Source organism: Talaromyces marneffei, chromosome 3 (genome assembly GCF_009556855.1).
Source record: "Talaromyces marneffei chromosome 3, complete sequence".
In the NCBI taxonomy this organism is placed as follows: Eukaryota; Fungi; Ascomycota; class Eurotiomycetes; order Eurotiales; family Trichocomaceae; genus Talaromyces; species Talaromyces marneffei.
In genome coordinates, this window is record NC_072350.1 from 3,469,476 (window position 1) to 3,482,658 (window position 13,183).

The 13,183-nt window shown below is 46.1% G+C and overlaps 5 protein-coding genes across 5 annotated transcripts; 4 read left to right on the plus strand and 1 right to left on the minus strand.

Moving 5' to 3' along the window:
- Positions 1–142: 142 nt before the first annotated feature.
- On the plus strand, positions 143–1,539 carry EYB26_004993 (uncharacterized protein; the record flags this gene model as incomplete). Its single annotated transcript, XM_054264283.1, has 2 exons — positions 143–238; positions 286–1,539. 2 exons carry the CDS (start codon positions 143–145, stop codon positions 1,537–1,539), a joined length of 1,350 nt encoding a protein of 449 aa, XP_054120258.1.
- Positions 1,540–5,790: 4,251 nt separating this feature from the next.
- EYB26_004994 (uncharacterized protein) lies at positions 5,791–7,468 on the plus strand (the record flags this gene model as incomplete). Its single annotated transcript, XM_054264284.1, has 4 exons — positions 5,791–5,811; positions 5,877–5,964; positions 6,027–7,296; positions 7,354–7,468. The coding sequence occupies 4 exons, from the start codon at positions 5,791–5,793 to the stop codon at positions 7,466–7,468; spliced, it is 1,494 nt and encodes a 497-aa protein (XP_054120259.1).
- A 503-nt stretch (positions 7,469–7,971) lies between these two features.
- EYB26_004995 (uncharacterized protein) lies at positions 7,972–8,980 on the plus strand (the record flags this gene model as incomplete). Its single annotated transcript, XM_054264285.1, has 2 exons — positions 7,972–8,107; positions 8,184–8,980. 2 exons carry the CDS (start codon positions 7,972–7,974, stop codon positions 8,978–8,980), a joined length of 933 nt encoding a protein of 310 aa, XP_054120260.1.
- A 130-nt stretch (positions 8,981–9,110) lies between these two features.
- EYB26_004996 (uncharacterized protein) lies at positions 9,111–10,616 on the minus strand (the record flags this gene model as incomplete). Its single annotated transcript, XM_054264286.1, has 5 exons — positions 9,111–9,349; positions 9,404–10,032; positions 10,088–10,290; positions 10,354–10,418; positions 10,475–10,616. The coding sequence occupies 5 exons, from the start codon at positions 10,614–10,616 to the stop codon at positions 9,111–9,113; spliced, it is 1,278 nt and encodes a 425-aa protein (XP_054120261.1).
- Positions 10,617–10,921: 305 nt separating this feature from the next.
- On the plus strand, positions 10,922–13,064 carry EYB26_004997 (uncharacterized protein; the record flags this gene model as incomplete). Its single annotated transcript, XM_054264287.1, has 3 exons — positions 10,922–10,943; positions 11,000–11,098; positions 11,158–13,064. The coding sequence occupies 3 exons, from the start codon at positions 10,922–10,924 to the stop codon at positions 13,062–13,064; spliced, it is 2,028 nt and encodes a 675-aa protein (XP_054120262.1).
- Between the last annotated feature and the right edge of the window lie 119 nt (positions 13,065–13,183).

The following is a 13,183-nucleotide window of genomic DNA, read 5'->3' on the forward strand; positions in this document are numbered from 1 at the left end:
GGAGAGCAGCCTACAGAGGCACGAGCTCTGAGACCCCTGCGGAGAGCCTTCCATAACCAGTCGCCCAGAAACAACCGATCCCAGAACTCCAGAGAGTGGACGTCATCCCGGTTCTTATTGTGTCCTTTTGAAGCCATACAAGATGTCTTCCGGAGATAAGAATCAAACCATCCTCTCCAGGAAGCGAGACTGGGAGAGATGGCTAAGACCTATCAAGAGGAAAGCTCTTGGAACTAAGGTCTGGATTATATCAATCCGGACCTCACAACACCTGCAAATGGCAAGGAGTTCACCAAGCCAGAGGTGCCAAACAGACTTGCACATGAAAAAGACGAAGATCTCGAATTCAGACGAGATATCTATAAACGAGCCATCAAAAAATATAACTCCGACAAAGCAAATATTGCGGCAATTCGAGAACACATTTTCCGAACGATCGACCAATCCGCGACCCTCCTAATCGAGAATAAATCGAGCGTCCGAGATATCCTTTCCGAGCTTCAGAAATGTTATAAACCTGATGCCAACTTTGAACAGTTTGATATCCAAAATGAATGGACGGAATTAAAAGTTGGACCAGACGGTAAAAGGCAATTCAACGCGTGGATAAGGAGCTGGATTGAGACGTATAATCGTGCTCGCCAATATCAACTTCCTGGAATCGGCTCGGATGAGAAATATGCAATGATTGATTTTCTTCTTGCAATCAGACATACACATGAGATCTTCTATAGCACATGGTTAGAGGCCGTTATAAACAACCGTGAGAAGTCATTTATCAAACTTATCACCAAGTTTGAAGACTTCACAAAGAGTGAACGCGGCAGAAGCATATACGCCAATGACTCAAATCAAGGCGACTCTAATAACAATAAACCGAGAAGGTGCTGGTGTGGAGAGTTGAGATCAGTCCACAATCGCTGGGAAAAGTGCGCATATCTAAACGAACAAATTCGTGACGATAACTGGATCCCAGATCCCAAAATTATCAAAAAAGTTGCCGAGGCGGCCGCATCTAGGAAGAGTCTAAAAGACTTTATAGACCAGCATAAGAAGAGCGCCGAGCACCCACCAGTCACTATTAATACAGTCTTCAGAGCTACAAGTGATATTGACTCCTTAGTAAATAGCGTCATTCACAACGGTGGCGCTACAGAGAGCATCTCCAATAATATTAACCGCATTGAAGATTTTGTGCCAGAAAGAATCCGTATTACAGCGTTCGGACGCCATCTTTGGGCTGAAGGAAGATGCACAATGGTTGTATGGGCTACGGCACCTGGAGAGAAAGAAAAGTCTCAAAAATTGAGAATTCGGAATGCTTTATATTGCCCTGATTGTCCTATATCATTGATCTCAGGGACAGCACTCAACCGATCTGGTGTCTTCAGGAATGAAGAAACGAACACCCTATATTCAAGAAAGGAAAGATATCGAGTAACTGCCAAGCTTCAGTTAATCAACGGCCAGGCAGTTATCGAGTATAACCCTCCAACCCAGATTCCAACTACTCGCTCAAATCATGTGATTTTGATATAAAAAAGAGTGAACAACTCCAAGTTCAAGCCGCCCCAGAGCCTCCAAGCTCAAGAAAGAGAAATCAATGGGCGCCATAGCATAGATGCGGAAGCCTACTTTACGTCTGCAGTCGCACTGGGCAGAGCTCTCCAGGATGAACGGATATCATCTTCTACAATCAGCCTACACCGTGATAAGCTTCCTCCAGAGCCACAAACGTGGTAAGAAATGTTGAAGTTTCCGGAAGTTCACCATAAAGGCTTTGTGAAGGCTTACTCCAAGAGAAGGTGCAGAAACAGGAGATCAATGTCCGCTAGGTCAACACCAGATCCATGCCAGCCGACAATTGAGCATGCCTCACCTCATCTTTTTATATGATCTTTCTCTACAATCTTAACCTACAGTCCTTTATAAGCACATCTTCTTTCTCTTATTCAGGCAGTCATACCTCAATTCCAATGGGCACATCCCATTGGTTACCATTCTTTTTGCAGACTTCTTCGCATTTGACTCCTGCCCTCCCTATTCGTTTTGCTACACCAAGCTATACAGACTGTCAAATCATGCTCTCCTTTGCTTCATTCTTGCTATCGTGGCATACGCGCTGAGGGGTGTCACAGATGTTATTTTACAGCTATCCCGGATACGGTTATTGCAACGCATAAATCCACTCAACTAGTCTCATTGTAGTAGTAGATAGTCACACAATACAATACATTACAGCATCCAACTCACATTTCGCCTACCTTAACCCTAAAACATAAACGTTTAATTACCAAGTAAAAATTACTTTAAGACAAGTGCATACGCTAAATTTTAGCAGACCCCCATTGCCTCCAACTTCCAAGGTGTAAAGGCCGGGTTGAACAATACTTCGAATAGATGGTTATCGGCTACAGAACACTTGTAGATGGACTTGCTAGTTTATTAAGCTAGATATCAAGCCCACTCTAATAATATCTTTGGCATTCTTCGTATTCAGAGTGATGTTCATACCTACCTAGGTATATATTGACGACGACTAGTTACAAGGAAATCAAAGAACTGACCTCGGGAATAGAAGGAGCAAATGTCATTCAATTATTGACAAGGCAAAAGCCAGGCAAATCAAACAACAACATTGTGGTAATCATAGATCTTCCCGAGTCCGCCGATTGTTCTGTCGTAGAGCCCGGACTGAATCGTTTGCTTGATTGACATCGGCGACTCGAGCATGGTGTTGACGTGTAAAGAGGGCCAGAAACGACCCACGAAGCAAATTAGATATTATGTAAATTAATGTTGTAGTATATATAAGTACATGCAAGCAAGAAGTCCAAGACGATATCCTGACTAATGCATATACGTGGGAGAGATCTCCCAAACACAACCCCGGCCGGTTTGATCGTTCATTCGTTTTTTGTCCAGCAATTTGAATGATCACTGTACATCCGGCGAAGAGTTGTTTGGAAAAGAATTTGCGAATATTGGTGGTATGTTCATCAACGTGTTTCTCGTCATTCATTCAAATCATAATGGTGCCAAAACAGGCTCCTTGTTAGTTTTTGTTTTGTATATCGTTGGTTGGGCGACATTCGAAGTTTTTGTATATATACAATAGCGAAGGCAAAAGTGTGAACGACGTAACCGAGCAGCTGAAAATCGGCTGAGAATACATTCGGTTCAAGAATGTACAAGAAATGGAGAGCTTTGTTCATGTTCGCAACGTACCTGCGTCGGACGTGGTGATACATGTGGATGATGCTTGATTAATGGCTTAAATTAGCTTCTTTTTCTTTTATTTAGGTTGAAAATGATGGGAAGGTGGTCAGCCTTGTAGCTCAACATACGTTAATCATCAATCCACAGGCAGAACCAGCGGCCCTGTTGTCCACGGTGCAGCAACGTTACCAGCAGGTGATGCCGGCGTGGTGGCACCAATTGTCTCTGGATTTGAGTTTCTCAGGAACATCAACAACGTCAGCAACATCGGCATCGTCGATTTCAACCGGAGCCGCAGTGATGCGGAGGACAAGAGCGGCCATCAGGAAGACCAAAGGCTTCATGCCTGGCTGACGGTACTCCAGGTACCGAACAGGCAAGATAAGGGTGGGAGAAGAGGCGTTTCAATATGTTCAAAAGAACTTCATGCAGGAAGAGATGTAGCCTTGTCTGGGCATCATGAGAAAAGAAGGCCTCAGCCAAGGCTCGGACGTGATCTCCGTTCTTAGAGACTGAAACAGCAGCATGCTTCAGGATGAAACAAACAACCGAGAAATAGCAATTGATGACGCGGAATGGCATACAATAGGATTCATCCTTTACCTAGGTACGCGAGCACAGGACGATAACGACTGATTTCTGGCTCATTGAGTCAGAATCTTGCCTACCATAGCACGCGAATGGTGTATCTTTGTTAATTTGTACGGAAAGTCTGGCAGGTTCAAAAGTTAGATACGATGTGGTCGTCGGAGGAATCAATGGGGGTGCAGTCCCAAAAAGGAAATCAGGCCGCACCTAAGAATTTCCGTTTTGGTGTATCAATAGGCGCATATCCTGCATTGACGCGCCATTTCTTCATGAGCGCTTTATCTCGCTCTCGTCTAGCTTCTCACTCAATAAGCCATATATTTAATATTACACAAAGCATTTCTACCTCTTTTATCGCTGTTTCGTATGGCTTGTCTTTGTGTCCTTTGTATATATTATTAATTTTCGTCATTATTTATTGCTGCTTCAACTGAATGAACAAGCTCTCTTGGTTTGACGGTCAGTCTTGGTATTCCAGGTGGTCAAGAACGTTGTCTCGCTGAATCAAAGTTGATTTGGTCAAATTATCTTGCAGCCGGAGATCCTGCAATTCAATGATGGAGCACGCAGCTGAACTCTCCTATCAATGGCATTGATTGTCCGGAGCCTCGAAGTTGATAGATCAGTTCGGTGCCTGCTCTTGCCGATTCGTCTCAGGAATGAACAGGTTGAGTAGCGCATGTCTCGCCTGTCTGACATGCATGACAGTCCTTAATCGTCTCCTTTAGCTGTGACGTTCCAGCCATGTTTCCCGTCCGAAAGCTGGTCCCATCCATTAATCGTCTGTTGTCTGGAAATCAGAAATCGCTTGACTCTTGGTTCAGATAACCGATTCACAGACTTTGGATGACTCGATGGCAAAGGAAATGGGTTCGTTTCTGTGTCTTCTTGAATCCTCTATCTCATTCATGACTGCCTGTTCGCTCACGAGCATGGCAGTACAAAGGAGTTGAAATAAAGTTATTGCTGCAGTGGCTTCCAACGTCTCAAGAATATTCTAGATCTCCATGTCATTGCTATGTCAATCGATGTATATTGCTGCTGTTCCATAGCTGGCCTTAGACTGTGTAAATGGAAGCTGTTCAGATGGATGACATATTCTCTCTACCTGTGCCGTCAGTGCGCAACCTCGCCCTCCAGGATGAAGGATGAGAGTTTGCGTTACATAAATGTTAATTGTCACACAAATGTAGATTGCATGTGTATTTTCCCATACAAATTTCGACCACCGCTAACAAACTGCCTAAGCTCCGACATTTCATTGGTGCGCATCACCGGGAGTATAGCGTGTAAACTAGATAGCTAGTTACCGTATATGATTGGCCTATAGCGCCGAGAATGCTCGCGCCGACCGTCGTCCCTGATAATTAGGCTTCGCATTGAAGTCCGATAAACACTAATTTCGCGAGGCTGTGATCAATAACCCACGAGAGACACGTCGGTTCAACGAGAAGTAGTTCTGCCAGAGAGCATGACGTGGCACGTGACGAGAGATGACGTTGAGCGCTCGGAGGGAAAGAGCGAATCACCGTTGAGTGCCTCGCCGCCATAGCTCCTTCCCCAATTCAACCATTCCTCTTATCTTGTAGCTATTTCTCGTCTTTCTTATTCTTGTCGCTACTTACTTTCTTAAAAGACGAGACGAGACGAGACGCAAAATTATTCTGATTGGGCTCACATAGCTCTATTTGTCAGCATCGGCACTAAACGGGCCTACGTCAACACCACAACTGCATTGATTGCTAGCGTACTACATCGCTCAACTGTCCGATTGGCCTAGGTCGACTGAATCTGAGGGAACAAAGAGGTCTACCCCTCACATATCAGATCTATAAAACGAGAATATCGGCTGTCTCGTCGAGGCAAACGTCTGAAGGCGCCATGGAACGGATTATTCGACCTCTATCTCAACAACTGACCAGACAACGACTCCGATATCCCTTTTCCGTTCCGTCGTCCCCGGCTTTTTTGAGATTATACAGTATGGGACACACAGTCCCTCCCGTAAGTGACTTCTCGCCCGGCAATATGTCTGAATACCGGCTAAATGAACCGCATATCTGTCATAGTTGAAAGACAAGTCGCTTTTCATAGAAAAGTCGTATGTCAATGGCGAGTGGGTTGGTGCTGAGTCGGGAAAGACCTTTGATGTCTATGGTAAGGACTTCTCAGTCGTTTTGGAGGATTGAGAGCTGACGGTTTGTTTTTGTGATAACAAGATCCATCCGATGGCAAGCTCATTGGCACTTGCCCTGAGTTCACGGCTTCCGACACAGAAAAGGCCATCCAAGCTGCCGCAACCGCATTCCCTAGTTTCCGCAAGACGCTCGCTCGAGAGCGTGCCCGCATGTTGCGAAGATGGTATCAATTAATGATCGATAACGCTGATGACTTGGCAACATTAATTACATGGGAAAACGGCAAGCCTTTTGCCGATGCTAAGGGCGAGGTCATGTACGCCGCAAGCTTCTTTGAGTGGTTCAGCGAGGAGGCTCCTCGTATATACGGTGATACCATCCCCTCATCCGTTCCCGGCAACCGAATCATTACATTGAGGGAACCCGTTGGTGTTTGTGGTCTTATTACTCCCTGGAACTTCCCAGCTGCTATGATCACGCGTAAAATCGGACCTGCTTTGGCCGCTGGCTGTACCGTCGTGGCAAAGTCTCCCGGTGAGACTCCATTTACAGCCAATGCTTTGGCCGAGCTTGCTCATCGCGCCGGCATTCCCAAGGGTGTTGTAAACATTGTAACGGCAGACAAGAATGTGGTTGAGGTCGGAGAAATCCTCACTACGCACCCAGATATCCGCAAGGTATCCTTTACTGGATCTACAAACGTCGGTAAACTGCTCATGAAGCAAGCATCATCGACTCTTAAGAAAGTTTCTTGGGAGCTCGGTGGCAATGCCCCATTCATTGTTTTTGACGACACTAAAGATCTCGATGCTGCCGTCACTGGAGCCATCGCATCCAAATTCCGCAGTTCAGGTCAGACCTGTGTGTGCGCCAACCGTATATACGTACAAAAGGGAATATATGATGAGTTCGTTGCCAAATTTACCGAGAAGGTCAAAGGCTTCAAGCTCGGTGCCGGATTTGGCGATGGCACCACACATGGACCCGTCATTCACTCCCGTGCGGTTCTCAAGGTTGAGGAACACGTCCGTGATGCAGAGTCCAAGGGAGCCAAAGTTATGGTGGGCGGAAAACGGGCATCTGAGATCGGCGATAACTTCTATCACCCCACAGTCTTGGCATATATGACCAAAGACATGCAGCTTGCTTCTGAGGAGACATTTGGTCCTGTTGCAGGTCTCTTCCCATTTGACACTGAGGAGGATGTCATCAAGCTTGCAAACCAGGCAGAGGTCGGATTGGCTGCTTATTTCTTCTCTAACGATGTGAAGCGTTGCTTCCGCGTTGCTGAAGCATTGGAGGTTGGTATGGTTGGTGTCAACACTGGAATTATCAGTGACGTTGCCTCACCGTAAGTTTTTACTAATCTCTCGATCATGTCTAAATCGCTAATACAAGAGTCTTGTAGATTTGGTGGTGTCAAGCAGAGCGGATTTGGCCGTGAAGGCAGCAAGTACGGTATTGAGGAGTTTATTGTAACGAAATCGGTCACCTTCGGAGGCATCACCGAACCAGGTTTGTAAGCTATGTAGCTCTTTACTTATTATGAGCATTAGGGACAGACCACCATGTCTGTAGCGGCTAGGGAGATTTACGATATTTATAATAAAAATTGAATCCAAATATGAGAAGCAAAAATGTTGCCAACTTCGGAACTAGTACTAGTTTCCTATATGTAGCTTAGGCCAGGGGCCGTCTGGTTAGCTCCAGATATGCTAAGGGGTGAAATTCAACAAATCAACAATATGTTGAACAATCCAATACCCAACTCATTAACTGGCGTAAAACAAAATAAAATATAAATGGAGGGGAAAAAAGCTTTGTGGTGGGATAGTCTTATCTTATCTGCTGTTATCGAATAGTGCGATAACGATAATATCTTATCGGAGCATCGTGGGAACATTTTGACGTGTCTGTCTTTCATGTGACTTTTTTTCCACAACTTATTTACACTTTTCTCCTCCGTGACTCAACTTACCGACTACAAATCAATTATATAGAAGCCATTGAGGTCGGACTAGATACGATGGAGACGAAAAAATCACCTATAGCCAAGGACAGTCGAGTCCAAGAGCTATCAGCCCAGCACTCGTTGTCGCATTCACGATCTGGGCTTCGGCTGTCTAAGCATTATCGTGACCGAGCTGTGCCTAGTGAGGAGGGTGAGTATCTCTCTTTTTTTTTTTCCAGCGATATTGAAGGAACGAATAGAACTGACATTATTTGCTACGGAAAAAGAACTTCCCCTCGTGGAACGCACCAATGCCCTGAGCGTCCACGACTTTATTGCCCGTTACATCGACTCAACCAGACTACATATAGACATCACAACAAAACAAGATGACACCTCCCCGACAACTACCAAGGCACAGATCCATATATACTCCGCATCCACCATCCCCTCGCTCGATTTCGAGGGCTGTTTCTCCCTAATCGAAACTACTTCATCTGAAAATTATGAAAACTCGTCGATGGGCTGGTCACCGACCAAAAAACGCAAAGAAATGCGTCTTCCAAATATGCGATATATGGTTCTGAGGGGTCCGCCGCAGCCATCACCGACTCCTCAAAGGAATCATAATAATAATAATAATAATCAAACCAGCACCAGCACTAGCACCGGCACGACTGGTGATACGAGTGAGGTTTCATCCACATCTGAGCCGACGGATACTACTCCTTCCCCTGCTGGTGCTACAACAACGAGCTCCCCACACTCCGAAGTCCTAGCCTTCCTCTCCTTCATGACAACCTACGAAGATGGCAAGCAGGTCCTGTACTGCTACGAAATCCACATTCATCCTTTCCTCCAGGGCCAGGGGATCGGACGGCATCTCATGACCCTTTTCGAGGACACAGGTCGACGAATTGGGCTAGAAAAGGGCATGTTGACTGTCTTCAGGGCTAATAATGCAGCCATGAAGTTTTATGAGAGGATGGGATATGACGTTGACGAGTTTTCTCCGGGTCCAAGAAAGCTTAGGAATGGGACGGTGAAGGAGCCGGATTATTTGATTTTGTCTAAAGTATTTTGATTTTGATTTATTTTGTTCTTTCACTTGGGCATGGTAGAATAGCGAGTTAGAGGTGATATTTTTACGATAGACGGCATATTTCCGTTTTGGCAAATGGATAAATTTGGTTTTTTTTTATTAATATGCTCAATCAGATTTGTCTGACTTCTTTCCCCTTCATCTCAGGATGATCCTGTTCCCACTCATCTCGCAAGGCTGCAAATATAAGATCGGCGACAAGAATTGTCAGACCGAGACTCCATACTAGTGTAATAGCGTAGAAGAAGTTAGCATTGCCTGATCCAGCATAGATCCAAAGATGGTAGAAAGCTGGGCCAAGAAGAGTAGCATAAAGCAGTGCAGCTGCTGCAAAGAAAGTGTATCGTGTCACTATTATCCCACAAATTAGTTCTGGGCTTTTCCGAAAGACATGTTAATACTTACATGGTGACAAATGTCGGTACAATGGAAGAAGTGCAAAGTACAACGAAACATCGGCAATACTCGGGTATGGCTTGAAGATTGCGAATATTCCGAGTAACGAAGCGATGGCGAACAGCGGCTGTCGTCGTAACCGAAGGGTCAATCCACCGACGTAGCCCACTAGATGTAACCAAAAGACACCGAGGAAGAATTCTCGGAACGAGTCGAAGATTTCGATGAAGAAATACCACCATAAACCGGCATTTGGTGCAAGATCAGGGACAAGGAGATGGAATCCGTAGGTCGCAGCTATAAAGTCCCACGAAAACCCAGTCACCAGGAAAGACGCTCCGAGTAGTCCAGCGATGGCTGCAATGAATGTACCGAAGTGTCCAAGAGCGAAAGTAAATTCACTAGGCTTCTTTGCATCGCTTTTGTTCCCGATTGACCGGTCATAGCAAAGGTAGATCAATGGTAGGAAAAGTAGGGCCGGATACATAGACAAATAAGCTGCCGTGGCGAGAGCGACCATGGCATTCACACTATTTCCACTTACGGCACTGGAGATTGCATATAAAACGGACAAGTTCGTGAAGACAGTTGTGGACCGAGCGAGGCATGTCGAAATAACGAACGGGTTAAAGAGGTACCTAGATTAAGCATTAAACTGGGTATGTACGTAACACAGATCACGGAAAGCCTTACCATGCGGCAATGGCTACCCCATCCCATCTAACATGTTTGCGCAGCGAACTGTGTAATCTTCCTGCAACAGACTCGGCGGAATCAGAGATGGTGATCAAAGCATTCGCGTTCAAGAGGTCAATTGCGGTATAAAACAAGCTCGTCGCGAACGGGTAATCTCGCGGATTCGGCAGCAAGGCAAATATAGGGAGAAGAAGAGGAGCCTATATATTTCCTCAAAGTTAGATTAATGGTTCATTTCACATATTGCCAACGGTAATTAGTACCTGATGGAAGACGCCGCCTTCGTAAGGAGACACGTTGCGGGTATAGAGAAAGAGACCTTCCTGCACTAATTTTGGACTGGTCAGCCATGGAATGCATTGAAATACTTTCTGCCGCACTCACATCTTTTGAAACTGCTGACCGGTGTCGACACTTCAACTCTCGAAGTCAGAAGATCTGGTAATGAGGGAAATGCAACGAAAAGGAACAGCCGAACAGCGACAGCGGCTGCAAAAAGAGCTGCCTTCCTCCGGTCGACGGGCATTTTGTGAGTTTAATAGACAGAACCTAGTTCACACATAGCAAATCAATTCGGTATATACGGATTGAAGATTTGAATCAACCCTTGAAGGTCCTGAATGAGATCCAGGAGAGTGTCGAGACGAGCTCAACGTTGTCCTCCTTCCGCAACAACCATACAATGAGTGCACGGACCATCTCCACTTTCCCGCTCGCCGATTGGCCGACAGAAAAAAAAGAATTGATAGCCAACTTTTTTTCTTTTCAACCTCCGTTATCAGTAACTTCATCTTCACCACAATTTCTAACAGTCCAGCGCTCTCGTGCACCATGGGAAAAATAAAGAAGAAAGGTTAGTCATTCTTGGTCGGCTCTTATATACAACTACGAATATTGATTTTTGTTTAGGAACTACTGGCCAGGCCAAAAACTATATCACGCGAACACAAGCCGTGCGCAAATTGCAGATTTCACTCCCAGATTTTCGACGACTATGTATCTTCAAGGGTAAGATCGCAGCCTCGAATATATCAAGTATTTTAATTGCTGATTGTCGAATTGAATAGGCATCTATCCTCGTGAACCGCGAAACAAGAAAAAGGCGGCTAAAAACTCCACGGCGAGCACCACTTTTTACTACACGAAAGATATTCAGTACCTTCTCCATGAGCCGCTGCTCCGAAAGTTCCGCGACCAAAAGGCGCTCGCGAAGAAGATTGCACGCTCGCTAGGCCGTGGTGAAGTTGGCAATGCCGCGCGATTGGAAAAGAACCTTGCGCCAAAGCTTACTCTCGACCATATCATCAAAGAACGATACCCGACTTTCGTCGACGCATTGAGAGATCTCGATGATTGTCTTTCGTTGCTATTCCTCTTTGCAAGTCTTCCGTCTACCACAAACGTCCCTCCCAAGACGATTGCAAAATGTCAGAGACTCTGTCACGAGTTCCAGCACTACCTCATCACCACGCATTCGCTTCGCAAGTCGTTCCTTTCAATTAAGGGTATCTACTATCAAGCTACTATCCAGGGTCAGGATATTCTCTGGCTCGTCCCATATCGCTTCGTCCAGCAGGTAAATGGCGATGTCGACTATCGTATTATGGCCACCTTCGTCGAGTTCTACACTACCCTTCTTGGATTCGTCAATTACCGATTGTATACATCTATTGGTTTGGTTTACCCTCCGAGATTCGACTCCGCCAGCGACGAGCGAGGAGCAGAATTGGCCGCCTTTAAGCTGGAAAGCAAAAACGTGGGTCATTTGAAGGCTCTTGAACAACCAACAACAAACGGCAATGCAGCCAGCAACGAGGTTTCAAAGGAGATCCAAAAGAAGGTGGACGATGTTGTCAAGTCGGCTGGTCTTGACCAAGCCCAGGACACTGCTGTGGCCGAAGAACAGACAACGAATGAATATGCGATTGATAAGTTCGAGCCTGCCGCCCCGGAAGCAGACACCCTAGCTCAACCCGATGGTAGCGAGAACGAGGCTGGAAGTTTGTTCTCTTCATTCACTTTCTTCATCTCACGAGAGGCTCCCAAGGCGCCATTGGAATTCCTCCTACGCTCATTTGGATGTAAGCGAATTGCGTGGGATGCGGTTGCTGGAGAAGGTGCTTTCACCAACGATGAGTCCGACCCGCGTATCACCCACCAGATTGTTGATCGCCCACCCCTTCCGGAATCAGCACTCCCAGCTGTATCCGGGGATGCAAATGCTGATTCGGTGCGCATCCGGACCGGCGGCCGCATTCCAGGCCGTACATACGTTCAACCTCAGTGGGTATGGGATTGCATCAATGAAGGCAAACTTCTTCGACCGGATCTATACGCACCTGGAGCGACGCTCCCACCACATCTAAGTCCATGGGTGAAGGCCACTAGAGGTGCCTACGACCCTCGAGCAAGTCTCGCAGACCAAGAGGAAGAAGGTGAAGCCGAACGTGCAGAGGAAGAGGACGAGGAGGAAAGCGAAGAGGAGGAAGTTGCAGAAGATTCGAAGATGGTGGACGAAGATGAAGCGAGCGAAGCAGAGGATGACCACGGCATGGATGTGGACGATTCCGAGCAGGATGAAAGTGACGAAGAAGAGGAGGAGGACGACGATGACGACGACGACGACGATTTCAGTGGATTCGACGATGCTGCAGAAGCTGCTTCTGAATCAGAAGATGAGGACGAGGCTCTCCGATCTCAGCACCAGAAGGAACTTGAAGCCGAAGCCGCCGGTCTGCCGTTCAGCGGATCTACAAAGAGCTCATCGACCAAGAAGTCCTCCAAGACCAAGAAGTACGAAGCTGACAGACGCAAGGAAGAAGAGGAGCTCGAGAGACAGAAGATGATGATGAGTCGGAAGAAGCGAAAGTTGTTGGATAAGATGTTGTATTCCAACAAGAAGAAGGAGGAAGAGGCTCAGAAGCTGCGCAGCAAGCGGAGAAAGATTGAAAATGCAGCCAAGACGAAGGCTTGAGATTATGTATGTAATTATCGTATTTCATGCGGCGTTTGATGGTGTTGTATGGATGTTCCAGATTAAGCAAGAACATATCTGTGAATGAAAAGTCAATGTTTTGAAGATAGACCTTGCAA